This window comes from Guillardia theta (assembly GCF_000315625.1).
Source record: "Guillardia theta CCMP2712 unplaced genomic scaffold GUITHscaffold_140, whole genome shotgun sequence".
In the NCBI taxonomy this organism is placed as follows: domain Eukaryota; class Cryptophyceae; order Pyrenomonadales; family Geminigeraceae; genus Guillardia; species Guillardia theta.
Window position 1 is genome coordinate 10,498 of NW_005434534.1, and position 22,467 is coordinate 32,964.

At 54.1% G+C, this 22,467-nt stretch overlaps 11 protein-coding genes across 11 annotated transcripts in view; 6 read left to right on the top strand and 5 right to left on the bottom strand.

Moving 5' to 3' along the window:
* The window catches only part of GUITHDRAFT_146998 (hypothetical protein), a gene marked incomplete at both ends in the record, with an annotated part of 3,679 nt that extends 3,407 nt beyond the window's left edge, over positions 1–272 (top strand). Inside the window, one exon of the mRNA XM_005821595.1 lies at positions 114–272. Coding sequence (XP_005821652.1) covers positions 114–272 — 159 coding nt within the window. The remainder of the gene's footprint in view (positions 1–113) is intronic.
* A 311-nt stretch (positions 273–583) lies between these two features.
* Positions 584–2,258, bottom strand: GUITHDRAFT_146999 (hypothetical protein; the record flags this gene model as incomplete). The annotated part of the gene is made up of 5 exons (XM_005821596.1): positions 584–607; positions 659–1,849; positions 1,957–2,007; positions 2,072–2,121; positions 2,210–2,258. 5 exons carry the CDS (start codon positions 2,256–2,258, stop codon positions 584–586), a joined length of 1,365 nt encoding a protein of 454 aa, XP_005821653.1.
* Positions 2,259–2,949: 691 nt separating this feature from the next.
* GUITHDRAFT_155652 (hypothetical protein) lies at positions 2,950–3,885 on the top strand. The gene is made up of 7 exons (XM_005821597.1): positions 2,950–3,165; positions 3,213–3,289; positions 3,333–3,390; positions 3,444–3,505; positions 3,554–3,602; positions 3,694–3,756; positions 3,804–3,885. Exons 1-7 carry the CDS (start codon positions 3,019–3,021, stop codon positions 3,813–3,815), a joined length of 468 nt encoding a protein of 155 aa, XP_005821654.1. The 5' UTR covers positions 2,950–3,018; the 3' UTR covers positions 3,816–3,885.
* A 10-nt stretch (positions 3,886–3,895) lies between these two features.
* On the bottom strand, positions 3,896–4,639 carry GUITHDRAFT_147000 (hypothetical protein; the record flags this gene model as incomplete). Its single annotated transcript, XM_005821598.1, has 1 exon — positions 3,896–4,639. The coding sequence occupies one exon, from the start codon at positions 4,637–4,639 to the stop codon at positions 3,896–3,898; it is 744 nt and encodes a 247-aa protein (XP_005821655.1).
* Positions 4,640–5,896: 1,257 nt separating this feature from the next.
* Positions 5,897–7,450, top strand: GUITHDRAFT_147001 (hypothetical protein; the record flags this gene model as incomplete). The annotated part of the gene is made up of 6 exons (XM_005821599.1): positions 5,897–6,526; positions 6,649–6,702; positions 6,859–6,978; positions 7,112–7,175; positions 7,258–7,340; positions 7,391–7,450. The coding sequence occupies 6 exons, from the start codon at positions 5,897–5,899 to the stop codon at positions 7,448–7,450; spliced, it is 1,011 nt and encodes a 336-aa protein (XP_005821656.1).
* A 98-nt stretch (positions 7,451–7,548) lies between these two features.
* On the bottom strand, positions 7,549–11,889 carry GUITHDRAFT_119111 (hypothetical protein; the record flags this gene model as incomplete). Its single annotated transcript, XM_005821600.1, has 15 exons — positions 7,549–7,632; positions 7,965–8,033; positions 8,078–8,116; positions 8,317–8,679; positions 8,782–8,859; positions 8,965–9,016; positions 9,066–9,595; positions 9,684–9,788; positions 10,005–10,061; positions 10,112–10,192; positions 10,244–10,327; positions 10,374–10,445; positions 10,533–10,652; positions 10,868–10,963; positions 11,023–11,889. The coding sequence occupies 15 exons, from the start codon at positions 11,887–11,889 to the stop codon at positions 7,549–7,551; spliced, it is 2,697 nt and encodes an 898-aa protein (XP_005821657.1).
* Positions 11,890–13,036: 1,147 nt separating this feature from the next.
* GUITHDRAFT_119112 (hypothetical protein) lies at positions 13,037–15,191 on the top strand (the record flags this gene model as incomplete). The annotated part of the gene is made up of 3 exons (XM_005821601.1): positions 13,037–13,274; positions 13,322–13,503; positions 13,551–15,191. 3 exons carry the CDS (start codon positions 13,037–13,039, stop codon positions 15,189–15,191), a joined length of 2,061 nt encoding a protein of 686 aa, XP_005821658.1.
* Positions 15,192–15,246: 55 nt separating this feature from the next.
* GUITHDRAFT_147004 (hypothetical protein) lies at positions 15,247–18,390 on the bottom strand (the record flags this gene model as incomplete). Its single annotated transcript, XM_005821602.1, has 14 exons — positions 15,247–15,954; positions 15,990–16,094; positions 16,231–16,261; positions 16,307–16,416; positions 16,467–16,604; positions 16,651–16,734; positions 16,786–16,887; positions 16,933–16,999; positions 17,044–17,213; positions 17,258–17,322; positions 17,376–17,452; positions 17,528–17,779; positions 17,827–18,102; positions 18,194–18,390. 14 exons carry the CDS (start codon positions 18,388–18,390, stop codon positions 15,247–15,249), a joined length of 2,382 nt encoding a protein of 793 aa, XP_005821659.1.
* Positions 18,391–19,223: 833 nt separating this feature from the next.
* GUITHDRAFT_147005 (hypothetical protein) lies at positions 19,224–19,734 on the top strand (the record flags this gene model as incomplete). Its single annotated transcript, XM_005821603.1, has 2 exons — positions 19,224–19,586; positions 19,678–19,734. The coding sequence occupies 2 exons, from the start codon at positions 19,224–19,226 to the stop codon at positions 19,732–19,734; spliced, it is 420 nt and encodes a 139-aa protein (XP_005821660.1).
* Positions 19,735–20,068: 334 nt separating this feature from the next.
* Positions 20,069–21,205, bottom strand: GUITHDRAFT_155653 (hypothetical protein). Its single transcript, XM_005821604.1, has 3 exons — positions 21,175–21,205; positions 20,240–20,888; positions 20,069–20,191 (listed from the first exon to the last, which is right to left on the bottom strand). The coding sequence occupies exons 1-3, from the start codon at positions 21,192–21,194 to the stop codon at positions 20,105–20,107; spliced, it is 756 nt and encodes a 251-aa protein (XP_005821661.1). The 5' UTR covers positions 21,195–21,205; the 3' UTR covers positions 20,069–20,104.
* Positions 21,206–21,771: 566 nt separating this feature from the next.
* The window catches only part of GUITHDRAFT_155654 (hypothetical protein), a gene marked incomplete at its 3' end in the record, with an annotated part of 2,276 nt that continues 1,580 nt past the window's right edge, over positions 21,772–22,467 (top strand). Inside the window, exons 1-4 of the mRNA XM_005821605.1 lie at positions 21,772–22,041; positions 22,089–22,171; positions 22,217–22,283; positions 22,331–22,413. Coding sequence (XP_005821662.1) covers positions 21,823–22,041; positions 22,089–22,171; positions 22,217–22,283; positions 22,331–22,413 — 452 coding nt within the window. The remainder of the gene's footprint in view (positions 22,042–22,088; positions 22,172–22,216; positions 22,284–22,330; positions 22,414–22,467) is intronic.

The window sequence follows — 22,467 nt, forward strand, 5'->3', positions numbered from 1 at the left end:
CCCCCCCCCCCCCCACACTAAACTCCATCTCTCCCTCTCCCTTTCCTCTCCCTCTCTCCCTCCCCCCCCCCCCCCTCTCTCTCTCTGGCCTGTTGTTCACTCTTCCTCTGCAGACTGTCAGCCTGGCGTCAGTGCAGGAGGGAGACATCGGGCCCTGGAGGCGCAACGGAGGAGTGGAGACTTCAGCTGACGTCTGCCTCGAGGTCATCCAGTCCAGACTCGCGATGCAGAACACGATGATGGACGCCGGGTGGCAGTACGGGCTAGCGTGAAGGAGAGGGGAGGGAGGGAGGGAGGGAGGGTGAAAGACCTATCAAAGTTTCATGTGGAAGGGTTCGACTGATAGCATTGATATGTTTCAGATTTTCTCAGAATTAACAAGAAGAAGAGAAAGGATCACTAGAGCTGTGAACTTCTCCCATCCTCATCTACAACTATTTTCCTCTCCTCACCTCCCTCTCTGTTTGTGCCTTGCTATGTCCTCGTTCGCTCTCTCCCTCTCCTCTGCCGTCATCTCGTACCATCTCTTGCCGTTCTCCTGCTCCCACCACCGGATGTCTCTTACGCTATGCTGCACATGCTGTTAGCAAACTTGAAGGTGGGAAACCTGCAAGCAGGGACAACACCAACAGTCATCAAAACCCATCATCATCATCACCAGCAGCATCTTCATGATCTCTATCTTGATGGTTTTCTTCACCTTCATGGGCTCGTAGACAGCTTTCGGTTTGAATTGCTTGTTGTGTTCACGGAGAAGATCTTCGATCGACTTGTGACCTTTTGCCGAAGAGGGAGCAGCGAGAGCGGACGAGGAGGAGGAGGTGGTAGAGGAGGAGAGAGCGGGAGCTTCTCCCTCTTTCTTCTTCCTGCAGCTTGACTTGTCTTTCCCTTCTTTGGTGCTCGTCACAATGTTCATGTCCTTCTTTGTCAGCACGCGTCCGACTCCCGTCACTGCCTTCCTCCTGCTCGCTGCGAAGTTTCTCGGGGAGACCTTGACCTGCAGCTGCTGTTCTGCCTCCTGCTTCTCATTCTCCTTCTCCTTCTCTTCCTCCCCCTTCTCCTCCTCCTCCTTCTTTGTGTGCTCTCTTCCCTCCTCCTGTGCCTCACTCTCCTGTTTCGCTTTCGGACGGCTCGCGAGCAATCGTGCCTGCGCTCGCTGCCGCAGCTTCACTCGATCTCCAAGAGCGACGACGCCGAGGAGGGCGAGGGAGGAGTCGTCGAGGAGGCTGATCGCCTCGCAGTCCACCTTCTGCTCCTCAAACACGCGGACGCAGCCGGACAGCCCAAGCTCTTGCAGCCACGCGCGCACCAGCTCCCCGTCCCCTCCTGCCTGCTGGCAGCCCGACACGCTCGCCGCCTGTGGGGGAGAGGAACGATGAGGAGCAGGGGAGCCTAGGCTGGCAGCCTGGTCGTGGTGGATCCTTTGAGCTCCTCCCTTGAGCTTCGACCTCGAAAATTTGAGTGACGAGCTGCTGGATGGGGAAGAGCTGCAGGGAGAGGAGGAGGAGGGAGACAGCCGCCCGCTCGCTGCATGTTCAGAGGCTTGCGAGACGCCATCACTTGCTGTCACCTCCAAGCCCGTCGGGTCTGTTGACGCGAGTCGGTCGGAAGAAGATCCGGTCTGTGAAGACCTCAAACACCCGCGAGAATGTCTATGAAGATCTCCTTGACAACGACCCTGCTCCTGCTCCTGCTCCTGCTCCTGCTCCTGCTCCTGCTCCTGCTCCTGCTCCTGCTCCTGCTCCTGCTCCTGCTCCTGCTCCTGCTCCTGCTCCTGCTCCTGCTCGTGCTTCTCGTCCTCCGACTCTCCATGCTCGTTTGATGAGTCGAACTCATGGAGAGGATGATGCTAAAGTTGGCAAGCCAAGTGAGAAGACCAGACCGCGAAGAGGGAGAGGGAGAGGGAGAGTGTTTTGGGGGGTTGGAGGCGGGGAGGGGTGGGGGGGGGGGAGGCACCTGGTGGAACCACGGGTCATCATGGTCCTGAGACCAGGTTTGACCGCTTTCCTGGAACAAGTCGATGAACTTGGAGGAAGAGAAGTCAGAGCAGGCGCATGCACGGGAATGAGACCTTGGGAGCTTCGAACTCGAAGGATGGGTCAAGTACTGGATGCATCAATACTGCACCACAGCAGGTTACGTGAAGCAGCGGGAGAAACACACATCTCATGGACAACTCCTTCCCTTGCCTCGCCTCTTGTGTCCATACTTTGACACTCAACTATCGTAGCATTCAGATCAACGGGGGTTCTATCCATCGAGGAGAACTGAAATCGAATCGAATGGTTTTCACTAATAGCATCATGCTTGACTCTGATCGCGGCAACACAGTTGAGTACTGGCAGGTGAATGTCGTTGTCTGATCTCTCACTCTGCCTCTCTCCTCTCCTCGATGCCCTCTCCTCTCCCCTCCCCTCCCCTCCTCCATTTTAAAAAGGCGTGTAGAAAGCATTTTTGAACGTCTCTATTCAGTTTATCTCGAATAGCTAATTAAATTAAAATCCTGAGTTAGCTATTCTATTAATTTCAGTTAATTTCAGTTATATTTGTCGAAGTTCCAACTGTTCTCAACAGAAACCGGGGTCGTAGAAAATATCTAAAATGTAACTAAATTATAAATACAAAAATATTTTGATTGAAATATAGTACCATCATTCGAGAGTATAGGGTGGGCGTTTGGCTGAGAAATGTCTGGGGCAAATACCCTCACTGTTTGCGAGTAGTCATAGCACAGCGATGGTGGAAGACGTTCGTCAGGTAGGCGATGGAGAGCGGACGCGGGTGCATGGTGGGGCTGGGAGACCAGAAACATGCCATGCATGCTGCCTATTGCGCTGATGTGCCTTGAACATCGTGATGATTTGCCATGACTTGACATGATAACGTGAATGTTGTCCGAGCACTGTGGGCTGCGAACGTCTGTGTAGATGTTGATTTAGCTCATTCTAGGAGCAAGAAGTGGATCACCTGTCGGCATCAGGTGAGAGGAATCAGAAGGATGATGTGTATGAAGGAAACATGTCTCCGCTGGCGGGAGGAAAGGATGCGATCATGTCAACGAGGACACTAGGCTTTGTCGGGGCAGCGCCATCATCGCTAGCAGGCCTTGCAAGAGGAAAGAGCTACTTTATCGACCCGTACACGCCATTCACCCCTCGACCTGATGTCTCCTTCTCTTGCTCGTCCTCCATGTGGTGACGGCATTGCTGCAGACTCTGTCAACACGCTCACAGATCACTGGGCCCCCCCTTGCTAGCTCGAGAAGCAACCATTGGATAACGCAGACAAGGTTCCCCTCTGCTCCGTCCTCTTCCACTCACTTGAGCCGGCAGCATTGCATACCTTCCCAAACGCCTTCAGAACCATCGAATCCCAAGAACCCCCCCCGAGGTAGCTCCTCCTCCCCGCCAGTCGGTACCTTCTGGCTGATGATGCCTGGATAGACCAAGCGCGGCTTCCCCGCCTCCCCGTTTCCTCGCCCCTCCTACGATAACGGACGACCAAAGTGAGGGGATGTGAAGCGACAGGCTGAACCTCACGGGACCTCCACCAGGTTCATCGTCGGGCCCAACGGCCATCTGCTCGAGAAGTACAAGAAACCGGTATGGGGAGACAGGCGAGGAGGGCGAGAGAGGCGAGGATGGGGAGGGGAGGAGAGATGGGCTAAGATTTCATCTGAATGTCTCATGCCAGGGAAGAACTGCATTCCCAGCCGTCGAGGAGGTTGGAAGAGTTTCGTGGAATTTTAGCAAGATGGTATTGCGATAGTCAGTGCTGCTGAATTTAACGAGAATCTTGCGCAGGGTTACGTGTGAGACTGTCTTCAAGATTTTTTTTTCTCCAAAACAAAAGCTTTCAGGAGTAAACCTCTTGGAAGGAAATCGCACCAGATGCTTTATTCCCTTGTCTTGTCGTCCTTCACCATCACCAACTTGTCTCTTTGAGCTTCAGTCGCTGCGAACTGATTTGACATCTCCCCGATCATCACAAGTGTTGTTGTAGAGCACAGAAAAAGGAAGGCGATCACGAGCTGCTTGGAGACGGCGAGACTGATGGTGAGCAGATCCCTCAGCCCATCCCACACGTGCTCGAATCCTTTCCAGACCAGCACGCACAGGAACCCGTAGAGCAAGAAGTAGAGTAAGCGACCCACGTAGACACGCCTGTGAAGGACGGGAACCTCGAGCTTGATCCCCAGCAAGTTGTCGGTCAGTGAGAGTCCTGGAGGCTTCAGCTCGCCCGCGTCGTCTGAGCCCAGGGCGTTAAAAAAGGCTGAGGAGCCCATGGCGAGCAGCATGCTCGACGAGAGAAGAACGAAGACAAGGCCAGTCAACATCCTTGCGATGCTCGGCTGATACTCGCAGTCCATGTCGCCACATACTGAGCGGGACCACAAGGAGATGAACTGTAGAGTGACGTTGGACTCCAAGAGATCAAAAATACATCCCCAGAACAAGACGACCAGGGCAAACACAAACAGAGCGTGAAGATGTTGGTGACGATGCTGTTGTTGCTGTTGTTGATTCTTGTCTTGCCCCGCTGTCACAGCTCTACTCCACTGATCATCTTGTCGTGGTTCGATCTCAGCCTTCCCTTTCGTCCTCCTCCTTACCCCGCGATCCTTAATGTGGTGCTTCATCGAACTTCTACCGCCGACCCTCTTCTCTCCCTAGCTCCTCTACCTTCCCCTCCACCTCCACCTCCACCTCCACCTCCTCTTCCTCTTCCTCTTCCTCTTCCTCTTCCTCTTCCTCTTCCTCCTCCTGATTTCTTCACTTCCTCGTTACCTTGTCCCGGCCTCATCTCTGCGATTTTTTTTGGATCGATTTATTCACCTGGTCAAATCGAATCAATCCGGTGATGTTTGGCTGCGCTGTAGCCTAGTACGTGCTGCCTTGGGACAGAGCAGAGCAGAGCAGAGCAGAGCAGAGCAGAGCAGAGCAGAGCAGAGACACGGTGAGACAAGAGGAGAGGTCAAGAGCAGATACAGGAGGAGAGGTCAAGAGCAGATACAGGAGGAGAGGTCAAGAGCAGATACAGGAGGAGAGGTCAAGAGCAGAGCAGAGCAGAGCAGAGGAGGCAGATGACAGGACACAAAGACACTAGAGAAGGATGATTTGAGGCATATCCATGAAGAGTAAGACGAAAAGCAGAGGAGAAGGAAGGAGAGAGGAAGAGGAGTTCAGATGTCAACACTTCTGAGACCAGCAAGGTGAACAGAAGTCAGACAGAGAATTTGACGAGAGGGGAGGAAAGGGTTTACAGAGCATTGAAGGACCCAAGAGAGATAGAGAGAAGAGAGTTTTTAATGTCTGTTTAGGGATGCATGAAGTTTGAGGAGAGGGGCAGGTTATGGTGCGAGATGAGGCCGTTTGTGTTGTTGTGCGCGAGTGAAGTGAAGGCTAGGGAAGGCATCGGCAAGTAGCGAATTTAGGAAGGAGGAGGTTGGTAGTTGAAAAGAGGAAGTAGAGCAGGAGGGCAGCGAGAGACAGAAGCAGAAGAAGGGAGGGGGGGGGGGTGAAGGAAGGTGGAAGCAGAAGAAGGGAGAGGGGGGGTGAAGGAAGGTGGAAGCAGAAGAAGGGAGAGGGGGGGTGAAGGAAGGTGGAAGCAGAAGAAGGGAGAGGGGGGGTGAAGGAAGGTGGAAGCAGAAGAAGGGAGAGGGGGGTGAAGGAAGGTGGAAGCAGAAGAAGGGAGAGGGGGGGTGAAGGAAGGTGGAAGCAGAAGAAGGGAGAGGGGGGGGGAAGGAAGGTGGAAGCAGAAGAAGGGAGAGGGGGGGGGTGAAAGAAGGTGGAAGCAGGACTTATTCATATCTCAGCGTTGATTGATCTGACTGCAACTTCTTCAAGTCTTCTGCCCCGTCCGCTCCTGTCGCCCTGGTTCCCCCGCCCTCCTTACCATGGCCTGGATCTTCGGTGGAAGAAGACAAAGTGACGGGCAGAGAAATCAGCCGAACCCTCCTGTTGCCGTCAACAACACGGCCAACTATCGCCCTCCTCCTCCTCCATACCGGCCCCCCGTCGCTCAACCTCAACCCCCTGCCATCCAGGCGGCGCATGCGCATGTAGCGGTGAATCAGCCGGACGCTGCGCGGGCAGCCAACGCGATGAACCGACCAGGGGGCACGACGAGGAGGCTCAAGTATCCTGCGCTCGACCGGATCGAGATCGTGCCGGCTGCCTCCTCCTCCCAGCGCCGCCAAGAGCTGCAGGTGCTGGTGGAGCAGCTCAAGGTGATCGATGCGGACGTGCTGGTATTGTCCTCGGCAGCCCCCAAGCTTGACCTGAGGATCGAGAGCTCCATCCTGTCCGAGGCAGAGGAGAGTGTGATCAACAGGTCCAGAGACCTCGACGCGGAGCGAGAGAGGCAGCAGAAGCTGGTGAAGGAGCACCTGCGACGAGTTGAAGAGCAGCGGAGGGAGGAGCAGCACAAGGAGGAGCAGAGGAGGGAGCAAGCGAAGAGAGAACAGGAGCAGCTTGAACGAGACAACATTCAACCTACATTTCCCGTCAAAGAATCTCTGAGTGATGTATTCAACTCCTCCTCCCACCTTCTTCCTTCCTCTGCTTCTCACCTAATCCGCCAAACCTTTCTTCCTTCATTTCGGCTTTCCCTCCCGTTATTGGCATGTCATGGTGACAAAATTGGCAGAGGGAGGAAGATCAAGTCCCCATCTTTGACTTCACTATTGCTGCAGGCCCACAGGTATGCTCTCCCTCTCCTCCTCCTCCTCCACCACCACCACCACCACCTCCTCCTCCTCCTCCTCCTCTCTTCAATTTTTGTCACCTTTCTTCTGTTCCGTCCTCTTCTTAGCCTTGGTTTTCAAGCTTTGCCTCCCGCGCCCTGACGTTGAAGCAGGCGACTTTACCGGCAGACTCAGTAGCCCTACAGACTTCACACGCGTCGCAAGCTGCTGAGGGAGTGCGGGGAGGCGGCACTCCTCCTCCTCCTCCTCCTCCTCCTCTTGTACCACCTGAGGTGAGGAGCCGCGAGCGGCGGGTTTAAAGCTCCTCCATGTTGCTGACACGAGCAACTGCAGAGCACAACGATCGTCGCGTCAGATGCAGGAGGAGGAGGGGAAGAGCCTCTGAGCCCCGTGCGGTCGTGGCAGGGCTCCCCTGCCATGAAGGCGATGTTCATCCAAGAGCTTACCGACCGCGGTCACGCTGTGAAGGGTGAGGAGGAGGAGGAAGGGGGGAGGGAGGAGGGAGGAGAGGGAGGGTCTAGAGGAGGAAGAGGATCTAACAGAGGATGTAGATGTTGAACTTGTGCTGGAGATGCTGGGGGGGGACGTGGAGAAGGCGCAAAAGGCGCTGGAGGAGATGAACAAGCTGAGGCATGTGAAGCATGAGGAATGCAGGGGAAGTGACGAGATGATGGCTGCAGGGAGGAAGGATGGGAACGCGATCGATCCGAATGGGCTGCTTGGCTTCTCAACAAGTTCCTGTAGATGTTTAAATCTCATCCACCTGCTCGTCCTCCTCGTCATCATCTTCATCGTTATTATTGATCTCCATCGTCCTACTCCCTCCCCCTCTCTTGCTCTAGTCATCTGTGCGTGAAGCTGCCCTGGCGCTTGCGGAAGGTTGATCTCTCCTCGTCCGGTCCGATTCGAAGCTGAGCCGTCAGGTCCTGCATCCAGTTGGGAAGGAAGCTGCAGAGGAAGAGAAGGAGAAGTCAGAGTCAAGAGGAGGCAAGGAAGAGAAAGTTGAGACAGAGATTCTCAGGAGGAGGAGGAGGAGGAGGAGCAGCAGCAGCAGCAGACCTTATCGCTGACGTCTCCAACCCTTCTCGTCCTGCCTCCCCCTCCTCTGAAATTGTTTCCTCATGCTTCTTTGCTTCCGAGCGTGTTTGCCCTCCTTCCGGGAAGATGAAGTTTTTCTACCGGCCCAGTCAGCCTCCTCCCCCTCCCCCTCCTCCCCCTCCCCCTCCCCCTCCCCCTCCTCTCAAGTATCATGCGGCACCTTGGTTGTTGTGTCCACAGGCTCCTCCCCTTCTGGGTGCTGACTGCGAGCCTCCTCCTTCCAGCTCCCCTGCCCTCATGCTCACTGACACATCGCAGCTGCTCCTTGCTCACCTTCCCCTTGACGCCGAAGATGTTCAGGAGAAGATCCATCTGGAGCCAGCACAAGTGAGCCGGGGAAGCAGCAGCAGCAGCAGCAGCAGCAGCAGCACAAGGAAGGACAGAAGGAGAAGGGGCAGAAGGAAGAGGGGCAGAAGGAGGAGGAGGAGGTAGGAGCAGGAGCAGTAGAGGCAGGAGGAGCGGGGCAATCGGGAGTAGGAGCAGGAGAAGGGGCAGGATGGAGGAGGAGGGACCTTGGCATGAAGATCTTTCACGTCCTCTGCATGCTCGTTCACTCGATCAATTCTCTGCTGCAGCTCGTCGAAGCGGCTGGTGAGCTCTTTCACTTGACTTCTCAACTGCTCCACCTCTGAACCGCCAGGGCGAAGCTCCTCCCCTCCCCTCCTCTCCTCCTCCTCCTCCTCCTCCTCCTCCTCCTCCTCCTTGACAGGCGATGGCTCTGACGAAGCTGCATTAGGATGGTCTTCCTCCTCCTCGAGGGACTGGCTGGTTTGGTGATCAGCAGCCAGTCCGTTGGCTGTGAGCTTGTCTGGGAAACGAGAGTCCGGCTTCCTCCTGACCTTGAGCAGGTCCGGATGATTCATCAGCATCATCAGCTGCAACTCTTGTCAACGTTTGCCCCTCCCTCCCTCCCTCTCCCTCTCCTCCCTCCCTCCCTCCCTCCATAACTCCCTCCCCTCTGGCTCGCTTCCTCTCACCTTCAAGCCCAGCATGGAAGCGAAACCTGCGCCGTGATGATTCTCTGCGTCCTTCAGGATGCCAGCAGCGAGCTGCCGCTGTAAAGAATGTGCTAAGCAAGCAGATGAAGAGAGAAAGTAGCGAGAAGAAGAGATAAGGGAACAGCACAGGACAGCACAGGGAGGTAGGGATAGAAGGCTTACCTGTGCAAAAAGGAGGAGCTGGTGCCATATCATATGATGGAAATCCTCATACCTGAAGTCAAGAAGCTACTCAGCTCTCGCCTAGTCCCTTGTGCTCTCACCCAAGTTCGCCCTCGTCGTTGCTGAATTTCCCGTGCGGGCCCATGCAGATCAAGTTGAAGTCATCGGGAGACAAGTAGATCTGCAATATCGTAACGACGACATCTGAAACATGCAGAAAGAGCAAAAGCAGAGCAGCAGCGGTGGTGGTGGCGGCAGCGGCAGCGGCAGCGGCAGCGGCAGCGGCAGCGGCAGCGGCAGCGGCAGCGGCAGCGGCAGCGGCAGCGGCAGCGGCAGCGGCAGCGGCAGCGGCAGCGGCAGCGGCAGCGGCAGCGGCAGCGGCAGCGGCAGCGGCAGCGGCAGCGGCAGCGGCAGCGGCAGCAGCAGCGGCAGCAGCAGCGGCAGAAGCAGCAGCGGCAGCAGCAGCGGCAGAAGCAGCAGCGGCAGCAGCGGCGGCAGAAGCAGCAGCGGCAGCAGCAGCAGCAGCGGTATTCGTCAAAACCTCTTTAGCGGTGTGATGGAGCCACAACTTTCTGAGCCCTTCGCTCATCTCCTGGAAGGAGATGCGCCCGTTGCCGTCTATGTCAAGTTTCTGCTTCCTCCCTCAGTCGTCCTCATGCTCGACCCCTCTTATATCCTTTTCCTCCCCCCATCCTCTTCCCCTCTGTCATCCTTCTCACCTCGTAGATGGAGTGGATCCTAGCGTGCAGATCCTGCACAGACTTGAAGCTCGCGAGCTCTCGCAGAAGAGGGTCGAGAGGTCCATCCTTGCTCATCTTGAGTTGCTGCATTCAAGTCATGTTCCCCCTCCCTTCTTCCCTCGTCCCTGGTGCTTCCTCTGCTCCTCTTACTCATTTCCTTCTTCACATTCCCTCCTTCCCTTCTTCGCCTTCCTCCTCTCCTCCTGCTCCTCTCCTCTCCTTCACTGCAATTCCTTCTCCTCCTGCTCCTCTCCTCTCCTTCTCTGCATTTCCTTCTCCTTTTACACTGATGTCACTCACCCGTGCGATTTCAACGTCCTGCTTCTCCTTCTTCATTTGCTCTTGCGTATTCACAAACTGTTACAAGATCAGCAAACCGTGATGAGAAGCAGAGATCGCCTTCTCACCTCATCGAGCAGAACAGCAACGACGATATTCAACATGACGATATTGGTGATCAGGAAGTAAGAGATAAAGAAGAAGTTGATCTTTCAAGCAAGGTCAGCGGCCACGGGTGGAGAACCAAGAAGGTGACAAACCCCGAAGTCATGGGACAGATGCCCTGTGTTCATGGGGCGAACAACGTCTGTCACCCAGCCATCGCCTGTTGAGATTTGAAACATCTTCCTCCCGGTGTCACTCGCAACCACATCGACAGCCACGTCATACCGTGAAGAGAGCGAGCGAGAACGACCCGAAAAGCTCCTTGTCAGAATCCCCGAAGATGATCACCGCCATCACCTGCATGCATCGCTCAACACTCGTCGCCCTCCACCGCCACGCTCCTCCTTGCCCCTCCTCCTCCTCTCCCGCTCCCTCGCCCGGTACCGAGAAGAGCGAGGACACGAGGAGGAGCACGCCGAACGCGTTGGCCACAGGGATGATGGCGGAGAGAAGCGACTGAATGATGACGCGGAGGGACTGGAGGCGCTTGAAGAGACGGACGACCTGTAAAGCAGCAGGTCAATCCGACAAGCCCAACGCGAGTGAGAGAAGGGAATGACGGAGAAGGGAGAAGGGAGGGGGCAGAGGACGTAGGACGGATGAGGGAGGGAGGAGGGAGAGGGGGGGGGGGGCGGGGGGAGGAGGAGGGGAGGGAGGGGAGAGGGGGGAGGAGGGAGGAGATACAGAGGAAGCAGAGAAAAGGAGGAAATGAAGAGAACCCGGAAGGTCCTGACAAGACGCAGCAAACTGACTCCCGGCAGGTTCTCGATGCCAAGAGAGATGAGAGAGATCATGACGACGGTGAAGTCAAAGACCTGAGAACGTGGTAGCTGAGCTATGGCAGACAAGACCATGACATCAGATGAAAGCTTACATTCCATGAGTCAGTGATGAACTCCTTGAACCAGTGAGCCGTCATGTTGAGAAGGAGCTCACAGGTGAAGATGATGAGAAAAAAGAGCTCGAAAGCATCAAAGATGTGAGCAGCATAGCTTCCGTTCTCCGGAAGGATCTCAAAGTTGATGATGTTGATAATGAAGTTGCAGAAGATGAGAAAAGCGACGAAGAATTGAAAGAAAGGGATGTCATATAGAACTTTCGAGTAAACTTTCGCCAAAGTGAAGAAGGAGGAGTTGATACGATTCTGTCTCTCAATCTCCTCCTTTCGCAGCCTCTCAATCTGCTCAATCCATAGCTCACATTCCTCTCGTTCGCTTGCTCGCAGAGTGTAGGCCCTCCCACTATTGAACCCATCGTGCACGGTCTGGATCTCAAAGATCCTCTCGGAAACTCGAGGCGCGCGCTCTTCCTCCGGCACCTTCTCCTGTTCCATCTCGCGGATGCTGCTGATCTGATGCAACTTCAAGCCTCTGTTGTCGTAGAAGAGCGCGTCCAGCTCTTGCCGCTGCACGCTCGTGATCTCGTGTAAGGGGATCATGTCGGTGATGTCGGACTTGCTGCTGCCAGCAAAGAAGACATGTTGTGCCGTCAGCACAACATACCTGGTGTTCCACGTCATGTCGATGGTTTGTTTGTCCAGATTCGCTTCGAGCACACGATCTCTCTTTGGGGGGAGTTTGCCCCATGTAGGCTTCCATTGTCTCCTCTTGAGATCCTTGGTCGCAAGCTCTCTCAGCGACTCGAGAGAGAACAATGTAGCATCTCCTTCCATTTCCTCCTCATCGTCACCAACCGTTGATTCCTCCTTTGCTCGTCGATTGATCAACATCACGGTTGCCATCTCTCAACAAGCTCCGAGCAAGGTGGATGTAAGAGGTCGCAACCACCTTGCGAGGCTGAGCTGATAATGTCGATACTGAAAAGCGTCAACAGTGTTCTCCAGTTCTCTTTGGCAACGAGACGGGTCTCATTCAATCATCAACAAGAACTGAACTCCGGATTATCCCTGAAAACACGATTAGAGAAAATCGTGGGGTAATACAGTCAGATGCAGAGTTTACATGTAACAACAAACAATCTGTGGAGGAGGGGGGGGCACAACGTGTGTCTCATGTCAGGATTTAAGATGAGTTGGATTCAGCTGATTTCAGCACAAGAAGATCGCCTAGCTGATCATGTGCTAACGGTGGGGCATGAGATTTCCACGGAGCTTGAAGGAGAAGCGGAAGAGAAGCGGAAGAGAAGCGGAAGAGAAGCCATGAACGAGGAGAAGCGGAAGAGAAGCGGAAGAGAAGCGGAAGAGAAGCCATGAACGAGGCAGAGGCGGGGAGGAGAAGGAAAGCGCTTGGTGGCATGCTCTATCGTGCCTGCATTCATTTCCTTCTCTCAACCAGCAGCACCGAGGCGTGTCTGAATAGACATGGTGGGGTCATGGGAGGGGTGGGGTGTGAAGGCGGGTCATTATAAACTTATGACTGGGGTGGGGTACTAAGATGATGGGGTATACGAATACCTGTGTCTGGGGGTCACATGAAAGAAGGGGTACTTTGATTGAGGTGGAGGTGGTCAGAAGGTCAATGGAACAGGTACAGGTGTGGGGTAGGGTGATTCCAAGGGGTAGGTACGGAAACAGGCCTCAGAGTACTGAAAATGGAACGGAGCAGCCGTATCTAAAATGTGAAAAGCATTTTCAAAACTTCAGGGAAATATCCTGATACGTTGAATCCCTCATCAAAGATTTGAATATTAAATTTTGAAAAACTATTGCCCTATGGAAATTTTGAGACCCGACCAGTACCCCCTTAGGTTCAACCACCCCTAGGTTCGCATACCCACCCCTCGACCACCTCTGGCTTCAAGTACCCACCCCCCTCAGCCTCCATGTGGTCATTCCTCCTTTTTACTTGATGACAAAGTGTTAGCCGCATATGATGGGTGACCATAATCACATCAATTCGGTTTAGATCTGAGCGGTTTAGTTACACCGGATGCGACCATGGTTGATGCTGTTGACGATGGTGGTGGCGATGCAGTGCGAGGAGAGGAGGAAGGGAGAGAGGAAGCGCCTGCTGCAGACAGACAACAAGCTCGCCCATGACAAGCTTGCCTACAACCTCACAGACTGCCCTTGCGGTAGAGCCCTTGGCGCCTATGGCGAAGCTCTTCCGGACCTCAAAGTCCTCCTGTCGTCCCTCCTCGCTGATGGGGATCATGTCGTCGTCGTGGGTGAGCCTCCTCCTCGTTGTCGTATCCTCTGGACTCACATGCTTCAGGCATTCCATGCCCCGATGTCGTTCTCCATGCCTCCAAGGCTGTTGGTCTGAAGGGTCGGGTGATGGTAGTCGACGCCAGCCCGGACAGGCTACGCAAGTCGCTGCAGCTGAATGGCAACTGGAGGAACGTGCATGTGCTGAGGACTTGTGTCGTGATGCCGCAGGAGCAGAAGTTTGAGAATGTCCTTCATCCCTCTCACGCCGACCCGTGCTGATTGAATTGAGACAGGTGTCGGGACGAGCGCCTCCGTGTTTTGCTGGCTACGTTGGTCATGCTTGCGGAGAGAATCACCTGCCCACACCGCTCGATGCTCTGCTGCCAAGCTACGAGGCAGAAACATCGACGACGCCTGCCCTCTTGCTTCTCTCCCTGTCTCCCCGAGAGCTGCTGGGAGCGCATGCAGGGTTGCGGGGGATGCTACAAGTCGTTTCGTTTTCGCTTGTTTTCCATTGCGACTATGACGCTCAGGCTGTGGTGGTCGAGCCGATGAGCGCGGCAGTGATACAGCGGGTGTTGACGTCGTATGAGGAGAGAGGAGGGTGTGTCTTCTTTCATGTGGGCAGACATTCCGCCAGTCCCTCCGGCCTCGAGGCAGACGAGTTCTACTACCTCCCTCCTCCTGTCCATGTGCTCGCTGTGCCGTCACAGTCTCGGTGGTGCCTGCAGTCTGACATCTTCCAGCTGTCGCAGAGCTCATTAAAAGGAGCTGCAGCAGGGTGTCTCCTCCGCATCCCTTCCTCTACGCCGGCGTCAGACCTTGGTATCGTTCTCAAGCGCGTGTTTGTTCGCTGCGTACCGGAGGTTGCAAGGTTTGGCACCAACCCCAGGATGTTCTTCAGGCGCATCTCCTTCCAGCTTCCTCTTCCTGCTCGGTCTAACTTGGGTTCTCCTGTCCCTTTCGCCTCCCGCTGGACAGTCGGGGAGCTGCTGGAGAAGATTCGGGTGAATCAGTTCCCTCCAGACTGCAGCTCTGCTCGCCTCCTTCTCTTCCGGTATGTTAACGCGGAGCTCTCGGGGCATGGCTCCATGTTCGGCCACCTCAGCGTCGCGCTCAACGCTGCGATCATCACGAGGAGGACGCTGGTGGTGGATGAGAGCGCCGCATGGCCCTTCTCCGACGGATGTAAGAGCAGCGAGTGCGCCTCGGGCTTCATGTCGACCTACTTCCTTCCTCTCTCCTCTTGCCGGGCTCCTTCCAGGCAGGAGGCTCATAACCTTCCTCTCCTCTCAGAGGACTCGTCTGCTCAGCGCGTGGTGCTCGTGCTCGATGACTCGGAACTCCCTCGGTACCGGACGAGACTCCCGGCGTTGCTGCAGCCCGAGCAAGCAGAGCTCGCGATCCTCGAGTGGTATGCAGCTCTCACCGCCTTCCTCCTCCGCCCCAGCAACCGGCTGGAGAGAATGATGCGGGAGGAACAGGAATCGATGAAAATCCCTGCTCTCTTCCTGGGCCTTCACATCCGACGTGGACACAAGTGGGTCGAGACTTCATCGCAGCCTCTGGGGGAGTATCTTCGCTTCGCTTCCATGCTGGCTGACAGGACGAGCGTGCGAGATGTGCTGGTGTGCACGGAGGACGAGGAAGTGATTGAGGAGCTTGAGAACGTCAAGACTGACTTGCGTTTCCACTACACCAACAGCAGCAGGCCAGGCTACCGAATCTCCATCCCGCATGCCATCTCTCTAGGCATCCTTAACGCTTCTTCAGAGAACCGCGTGTCGCTTGTCAACCTCCTCCTCCTCGCAAGGAGCGCGGCGTTCGTGGGCACGTTTTCGAGCGGGTACAGCAAGCGAGTCTTCGAGCTGATCGCAGCCCAGCAGCAGGCGCTTCCTCTCTTCGTCTCCTTGGATCACGTCTGGAGTCCGTGAAAGAGCTAGGGGCTACAAGGACTCCTACCACCTCTCCTCAGGGCTGCCTCCTAGCCTAGGGGCTCGGGTTTCGTTCCTGGTGGTCGGGGAGGTTGGCGGGGCGGTTGGACTTGAGGATGGCGGAGGAGGTGCTGAGAGCCTGCGCGAGCTGAAAGCACTGCTCCCTCGGCGTCGTCTGGTTGGACCCGCTCACAAGCACCAAGTCGCTCTGCTCAAGGTTGAGAGTCGCCACGGCTCTCGAGATCTCCTGCTGAGCGTCCTGCTGGGAGATCTTGCGGATATTCTCGATGGCCTTCTTGAGCTGCTGGAACTTGTTGATCTGCTCGTTCCTCCGCTGGCCTCTCGGAGGTTCGCTCCTCCTCCTCGCTTGAACTTTTGAATTCCCTTGCCTCGGCTCCTCCGTCCTCTCCCTCCTCCCCTTGTCTCGAGCCGTCTCTTCCTGCTGCGGTTTCTTCTTCTCGGTTTCAAACTGCTTCTCATAGAGCATGTTCATCTTCTGCTTGTTCATCTTCTTCTCGCTCCTTCCTCCCCCATGCCCATTGCCCTTTTCCGCGTCCTCCCCGCGCGCTGACCCTTCGCGCACATTCCGGCTGACCTGCTGGGTGAGGGATTTGAGCATCTTAGAGAGGGTTGCGATCCTCTCGTTGATTCTCGCCACGTCCTCTTCAAGCTCTTCGGGGACTACCTCCTCCTCCTGCATGCTCTCGAACTCGAGGAAGAGCAGCTTCATCGTCAGGAACATGCTTCTCTGTACGTCGTCGCCCTGCCATGCTCGTGTCAGCCATGCAAGAGGAGAACATCTCTTCTTGCCTCCCCCATGGAGTTGAGAGTCTCTCGCTGATTGTAGCATTGAAGCTCTTTGACCATGATCACAGCGAACTGCTCCCTGTCGATCTCACCATCCTGCCCCCACGTCACTGTAGAGAGCAACGCCTACGCTAATCCCCTCCTCCTCCTCCTCCTCCTCCTCCTCCTCCTCCTCTCCCTCCCCTTGTCGCCTTTCCCCCCTCTCTGTCTCTCTCGTCGGCTTCTCCCTCACCTCGTTGCACAGAACTCCTTCCTGCGTGATGCTGCAAGTGCAGGTCACAAACAGACAAACGACCGTTGAAACTTACAGCGAGAAGTCGTCCTGTGCCAGCTGGACTCGAGTTGGGAGAGGGAGCAGATCAAACGCCTCGTTCATTGACTCCATCGTCAGGTACCCTGACTTCTCGATGTCCAACTTCTGCAGGGGCCCATCTGAGCCCAGGCTGACATATCAAAGTAGCGACGCACCTGGAAGAGCTCGTCGATGCGATGGAGCAGATCTTCTTTGTCGTTGAACTTTGACAAGGACTCGATCACGGCGTCCAGTGACCCCGTCGCTCGCGCTGCCTGTCGCTTCCTCTGCAGCTCCTCGTCCGACTTTTCTTTCTGCAGGTCAGGCATCAGCTCAGTCTCACGTCAGCGCCGCTCGCACAGCTGCTTGCTTCTCTGCCGTGATGGTCTGAATCAGCTCGTCGAGGAGAACAGCAACGACGACGTTGACCAGGATGACGCTCGTCTACAGAATCCGGTAAGCAAAGCAGCACTTGTATTCGAGCATGGTGCACACCACGAGGACGTAGGAGGAGAAGAAGAGGGCGACGCCTCGATCAAAGCCTCCTTTCTCTGCCATGTAAGTCGGCCTAGCGACGTAGGACGCCCATGAGTCTCCCTACGGTCTGTGAGCGGAAGGAGGAGCGGGAAGGAAGCAGCTCACAGTAGCGATCTGAAACATGGTGAAGACAGAAGCGCTCATGCTCCCGAAGAATTCTTTCTTAGAAGTCCTGAAACAGAGTGACGCCGCGACTAGGCCTGCTTCCCTTCTCACCCGTAGAGGTTGGTTGCGAGGACAGCATAGCAGCAGGTCACCACCATGAGCAGCCCGAGAGCAGACACGACGGGCCGCATGGCCTTCATCAGACCCCAGAGGATCCTCCTGAACGATCGCAGACGACCGAGAACTCGGAGGATGCGAAGGATGCGAATGGGCCTCAGCATCTGTGACGAATCTCAGCGACGAGCTTGTTGACCCTCAACCTCACAGTGATCTGAAAGAGATTCGCAAATACTGACAAGACGATCACTAACGCGTCCATGGAGTTCCAAACTTAAAACGTTGATGTCAAAGCAAGGAAAATCAAATGCGGATACAAATCTCACTGTGTATCACGAATTTTCGCCTCCAATCGTTGAAGTGAGCAGCAATTAGGATGAAAAATTCAAACATGAAAAAGAGACTGCAAGCAATGTTCACAGCTCTCAAGATCCCTGCGCTTATGAGTCGTGTGGTTTTACTCTTTGACGAGCTCGACCTGAAATTGTCTTCTGCTTCGTATAAATCCAAAATGTAGGCCAACAGAATGACAGTAGAGCACACATAGATATAAATCTTGTTCTTATAGAGTTTGAGCGAGTTGATTTGCAACCATCGGGTCGAACTTCCCGCGATGTCTTGTCGTTCAACATCACTCTTATGCCTTTTAATTGCGGCCTTGTATGTTTTGGTCAGTGTACGAAACCAGGTCTCATATTCATCCTCGTCATTTGCTTGAAAGATGTAAGTCCTGCCATCCAACAGTATCACCGCAGGAATCGTTGTTCACAATGTCACCTTCCGTTGTTTATTCCCATCTCATCAGTTTGAATGACGAAAGTCAAGTGGGTTCTCTCTGACGCGTTTGATCCTCTTCGCTTCGATTTTCGCACTGATCGTCGCTTGTTGTTGTCAGGACCTTTCGTGATGTTCTCCAGGTCTCGGAACCGACCGACGCTGACAATCTCATGTAGTGGGATTTTGTCCGTGACCAAGTGCTGCAAGTCAGGGTTCGCAAAGTACAAGTCTGTACTGGTGAGAACAGCATACTTGGGGTCCCACGAGTTGGAAGAACTGCAAACAAGTACGTGAGAGAAAGCAGGCGCAAACAAGTCAGCCGTCTGCTGTCATCAGCAGCTTGTGTGATATGGCACATATGCTTCACCTGCTCGTCTTCTTGTCTAGGGTGCCGCTTAAGATTATGTCGTCCGTGGGCATTGACTCGTTCATGAAGCTGCCCTTCATGCTGAAGCTGCCTCTCCGGCTCCATCTTGGTGCCTGGCTCTGTTGGTCAGACTCCATATCTTCATCCGAGTCGTAAATCAAGTCATCTCGGATTTCTTGGCTTGTGTTTCGATTCATGTCGGTCTCTGTTTCGATTTTCGCTGGACCAGCAAAAACAAGCTGGTTTGACTCAGCTAGTGACGTGTCTTCTGCAATTCTAGTGAAGGAAAGCAACTGTTGTGCACTGACGAGCCTTCAAACTGGCCCGGCAGAGCGACAAAATTCAGTTCGGATCCTCAAACGCTTTGTACCTCAGAAGTTTAAATTTCTTCCGCCCAGCCCTTTTTGTTCGTCCTGATTCCTTCTGCTATCAAATCGTTGAGGTCCTCAATGACCTTTTTGGCCAATTGCTGCCTGCTATTACAAGTCACTTGTCTGTACTCGTGAGTCAACGTCCGTTTGCCAGCCTCTTCCTTCCGACCCCCATGATCAATCGCAGAATTCCAGCGCTCTCGTCCACTCCCTTCATCTCCTTCTTGTTCCTCTCCTCCTCTCCGTATTGACCTCCTTCTCTCTTCTCTCTTCTCTCTTCTTCTCTTCTTCTCTTCTCTCCTCTCTCTTCTCTCTTCTCTCTTCTTCTCTTCTCTCTTCTCTCTTCTCTCCTCTCTCTTCTCTCTTCTCTCTTCTCTCTTCTCTCTTCTTCTCTGCTCTCTTCTCTCTTCTCTCTTCTTCTCTTCTTCTCTCTTCTCTCTTCTCTCTCTCTCTCTCTCTCTCTCTCTCTCTCTCTCTCTCTCTCTCTCTCTCTCTCTCTCTCTCTCTCTCTCTCTTCTCTCTTCTCTCTTCTTCTCTTCTCTCTCCTCTTCTCTCCGCCTCCTCGTCTCATTCCCCTGGTTGCAGGTCAACTCCTTTGACATACCGTGGAGACTTCATCCCCGCTATGACCACACATATCGTTACCTGCATAACGGTCAATGGGCCATGGCGAAAGGGAGCAAGACCATGAAGTGTGGGGAACGAGGATGAAGCTGAGAGAGCAGGACAGGCACGTGCGAAGAGAGGATCCCACCTCAGCTCGCGTCTGGCCGGCCTCCTCCTTCCTCGCCCAGCAGCTCCAGACTCTCGTGGGTCTCGACGGCTTCCGGGGGAAGCGCGTGCTCGAGCTGGGGTCAGGGACTGGCCTACTGGGGATGGCAGTGGCGGCACAAGGAGGATGCGTGACGATGACCGACATGCCGTACACCATTGTGTTGATTGACCAGAATGTGGAGTTGAACAGTCACTTGTTCGCTGCTTGTAATCGTCCTCGCACTGTTCCATTTGCTTGGGGAAGGGACGTGAGTGGGTGAGTAGAAAATAGGCAAAGACATGCTTCTGATCTTTTCTTTGGCAGCCTCGCACCTCCATACGATATGATATTGTGTTCAGACCTGTTATACTGGGGGGGATGGGACTTACTTGTACAAGATACCCGGATGCCGCTGATAGATGCATTAATCAGCACGAGCGACGAGGGCACGAGGATATATTTTGCATGGATCGTCCGCAATGTGGAGAGAGAGCGTGAATTCTTAGAATTGGCAGGTGCCTTTCTGCAACTTGATTTCCATTTGTTTTTCTCTGATTGGCTGTGACAGGGAGATTTTTCTGGGTGCAGGAAATGGTAGGAGAGGACGATAAAGTTTTGTGGAATGATGGAATGCCGAAGCTCATATGCTTGCGAAAGAAATTCAAAGACTCGGAAGTACTGTAATAAGTATGAAATCTCAGAAGGCTCAAATCCCGAGCAGATGTAAATGTTGTGCAATGGCAATCTTATGAGAGTTGAAAAGTGTTTATTTCTTTGTTGGTTTGCTCACTTGAACTGGGAGTTCCTTGCGGAGATCGAGCTACATCCTGCTAGAAATAGAGCACACGCTACCTGCGATGAGAAAGGGCCGGTCTGTTTCACTCAAGTTAGTCTTAGCTTGTGGAGGCTCATCAACGTCACCTTGGAGGGTTTCTTGCAAGTCAAGGACTCGTCCGGCACACATAGATTAGGATCGACATTCTGCAGCTTGCCGCAAGCAGAAAACTTAGCTGCTACCTGTGACATACCGGGTGCCTGCGCGAATGAGTGCGCAGGTAAGACGGCTACCGATGCTTTTTGAGTTTCTTTTGCCCATTTGCTGGGTTGTTGAGCTTGCTTGAAGACAGTATGTTTTTCACTGTCGGGAAGATTACATCTGTGACCTTTCTTCGGCTTGCCACAACGACTGCACTTATAGCTCCCCCTTGGAATCGTTGGTGATTGGGAAGTCAAGACAAACTCTTGCTCCAAGGTTTTCGCTTTCTTGCCTCCCCTTGCTGCATCCAAAGCAAGATTGCAGTTTGGCTGGGCCTGAATAGACATGTCTTGTGCACTTTTTCTTTTTCGACTTTCGTTTATGTCAGATGCTATCTCCATCTTCATTCCTGTTGATCTGCTCGATGAGAGAAACAGAAGTGCGTCCACTGCCTCCTTGTGCGATTCTGTTGCCTCTCCTTCGAGTTTTCCTTGAGCGAACGCTGGCCGGACAACCGTTGGTTTGACAAGAAGCGATGCAACTTTCGCTGTATCAAGGACAGAGAACCGGCTGCCCGGAAGACTTATGTTGAGACTGAAACAGTTGTTAGATGACTGTCAGAGCCAAGCACTTGTAATGCATTGAGTTCGTTGTCATGAATGACAGACTTCAATGCAACATGAGCAGAAGAAGGTTCTCCATTGCACCACTCAGGACTCAACAATCGGCACCATCTGAAATTCATGTACCTTGATGTTCTACAGCTTTGATGCTCAGAGTTGGTATATGAACATGTGTCTGTTTGTGCTCAACTCTTCCTATCTCATTCTCATCTTCTCTCTCATCGCAATCCTCCCCCCTCGTCTCGCGCACTTCGCACCTGGTCACGAACTTGGCCATCAGGGTCGGCTTTCAACGGATTGGCAAGCTGGTGGTTTCGAAATACATGGCGGGGGTGGTCTACAATTACCACCATGTGTCTGATAGAAAAATGAAGGGATAAAGGGGGTAGTCGAAGTAAAAGACTGGCCAGGTGACGGGTGGGGTGGTCATTGAATTGCTAGTAACGGACAAAGTCTCAAATTTCATGCAACTGAAATGTAACGGAATTTTAGTAACGGTTAAAAGCTTGGAGGTAACCGACACCATGAAAGACATCAAATATTTGTGCCAGATCAAATACTATCCGACATTTGCTGCCCTTGATCATGATGAGGCGGACCAGGACTTTGTTGAGGTTTTCACGAAAAAGAGCAGAGCAGAGCAGAGCAGAGCAGAGCAGAGCAGAGCAGAGAGAACAGCTGGAAGACCAGGGGAGGGGATAGGATAGGAACAGAGGAGAGCCGGGTAGAGTAGGGAGAAGTTTCAGCAAACGACAGCAAGCCAGGGGGGCGGAACTGGAGAGGGCAGGAGGAAAGGGCAGGACAGATAGGTGGAGGGGGGAAGATGCTCTCTGTGAACAGCTCATGAGAACTCTAGCATCGTCACCAACCACGATCGATGAGCGGATGATCTTCGTGCAAGATGGATGCACTTGATATTGAGGTGCTTCCTCCTCCAAGCTGGCTCGATCCTTGGAGGTCTGCAGCCTTGCTCTGACAGCACATGCTTCGCTCATTCGGATTCAAGGAGGGCAGGAGGTTTGTGGCGGCTCAGAATATGCTGCAACGGTCTTGTCCTGCAAACTTTACGTCTCTCGCAAATCGAGCGCCTGGGGCTGAGGCGATATGAGCTCGTTTGGCACCATGTGATGGCTGGATGCTGTGCCGCCGCCGCTGATGATGCTCTTGGAAGGCTCTGCTGGCATCAACTCTGAGGACTGAAGTTCAAGGAGTTGCGCTGGCCGATCTCTTGAAGACGCTCGAGCCTGCTGACAGGTCAGGTGGCGTCACCTCGTAGGTTGAGGGTTTAGGTTGCCGCAGCTGGCGGTTCATGTATCAGTTGTCTGGCAACGGCTACACGACTGTGACAGATAGGGAGGACATGCAGGTTCGTGACTGGCATGTCACGATCACGTCACAATGACCGGGAAGCAGGACGCTTTCATCGCCGTTCGAGACATCAAGGGAAACCTGCTGGATCGAGACATGGGGGGCGTGAGGATAGTTTTTCCTGGCCTGTACGGAGGAAGAGGGAGGAAGGGGACATTGGAGAGAAACGTTTGGGGGGGGGC

Excerpts from the sequence above, each read along its gene's own strand:
- GUITHDRAFT_155652 (XM_005821597.1), top strand. The coding sequence starts at position 3,019 with ATGTCTCCGCTGGCGGGAGGAAAGGATGCGATCATGTCAACGAGGACA. Across the intron at positions 3,391-3,443 it reads TCCCAAGAACCCCCCCCGAG|ACCAAGCGCGGCTTCCCCGC; the intron begins GTAGCTCCTCCT and ends ATGCCTGGATAG. Across the intron at positions 3,603-3,693 it reads TCGAGAAGTACAAGAAACCG|GGAAGAACTGCATTCCCAGC; the intron begins GTATGGGGAGAC and ends GTCTCATGCCAG.
- GUITHDRAFT_155653 (XM_005821604.1), bottom strand. The coding sequence starts at position 21,194 with ATGGCCAAGTTCGTGACCAG. Across the intron at positions 20,889-21,174 it reads ATGGCCAAGTTCGTGACCAG|TCTCAACATAAGTCTTCCGG; the intron begins GTGCGAAGTGCG and ends CAACTGTTTCAG. Across the intron at positions 20,192-20,239 it reads CTTGCAAGAAACCCTCCAAG|ACCGGCCCTTTCTCATCGCA; the intron begins GTGACGTTGATG and ends TGAGTGAAACAG.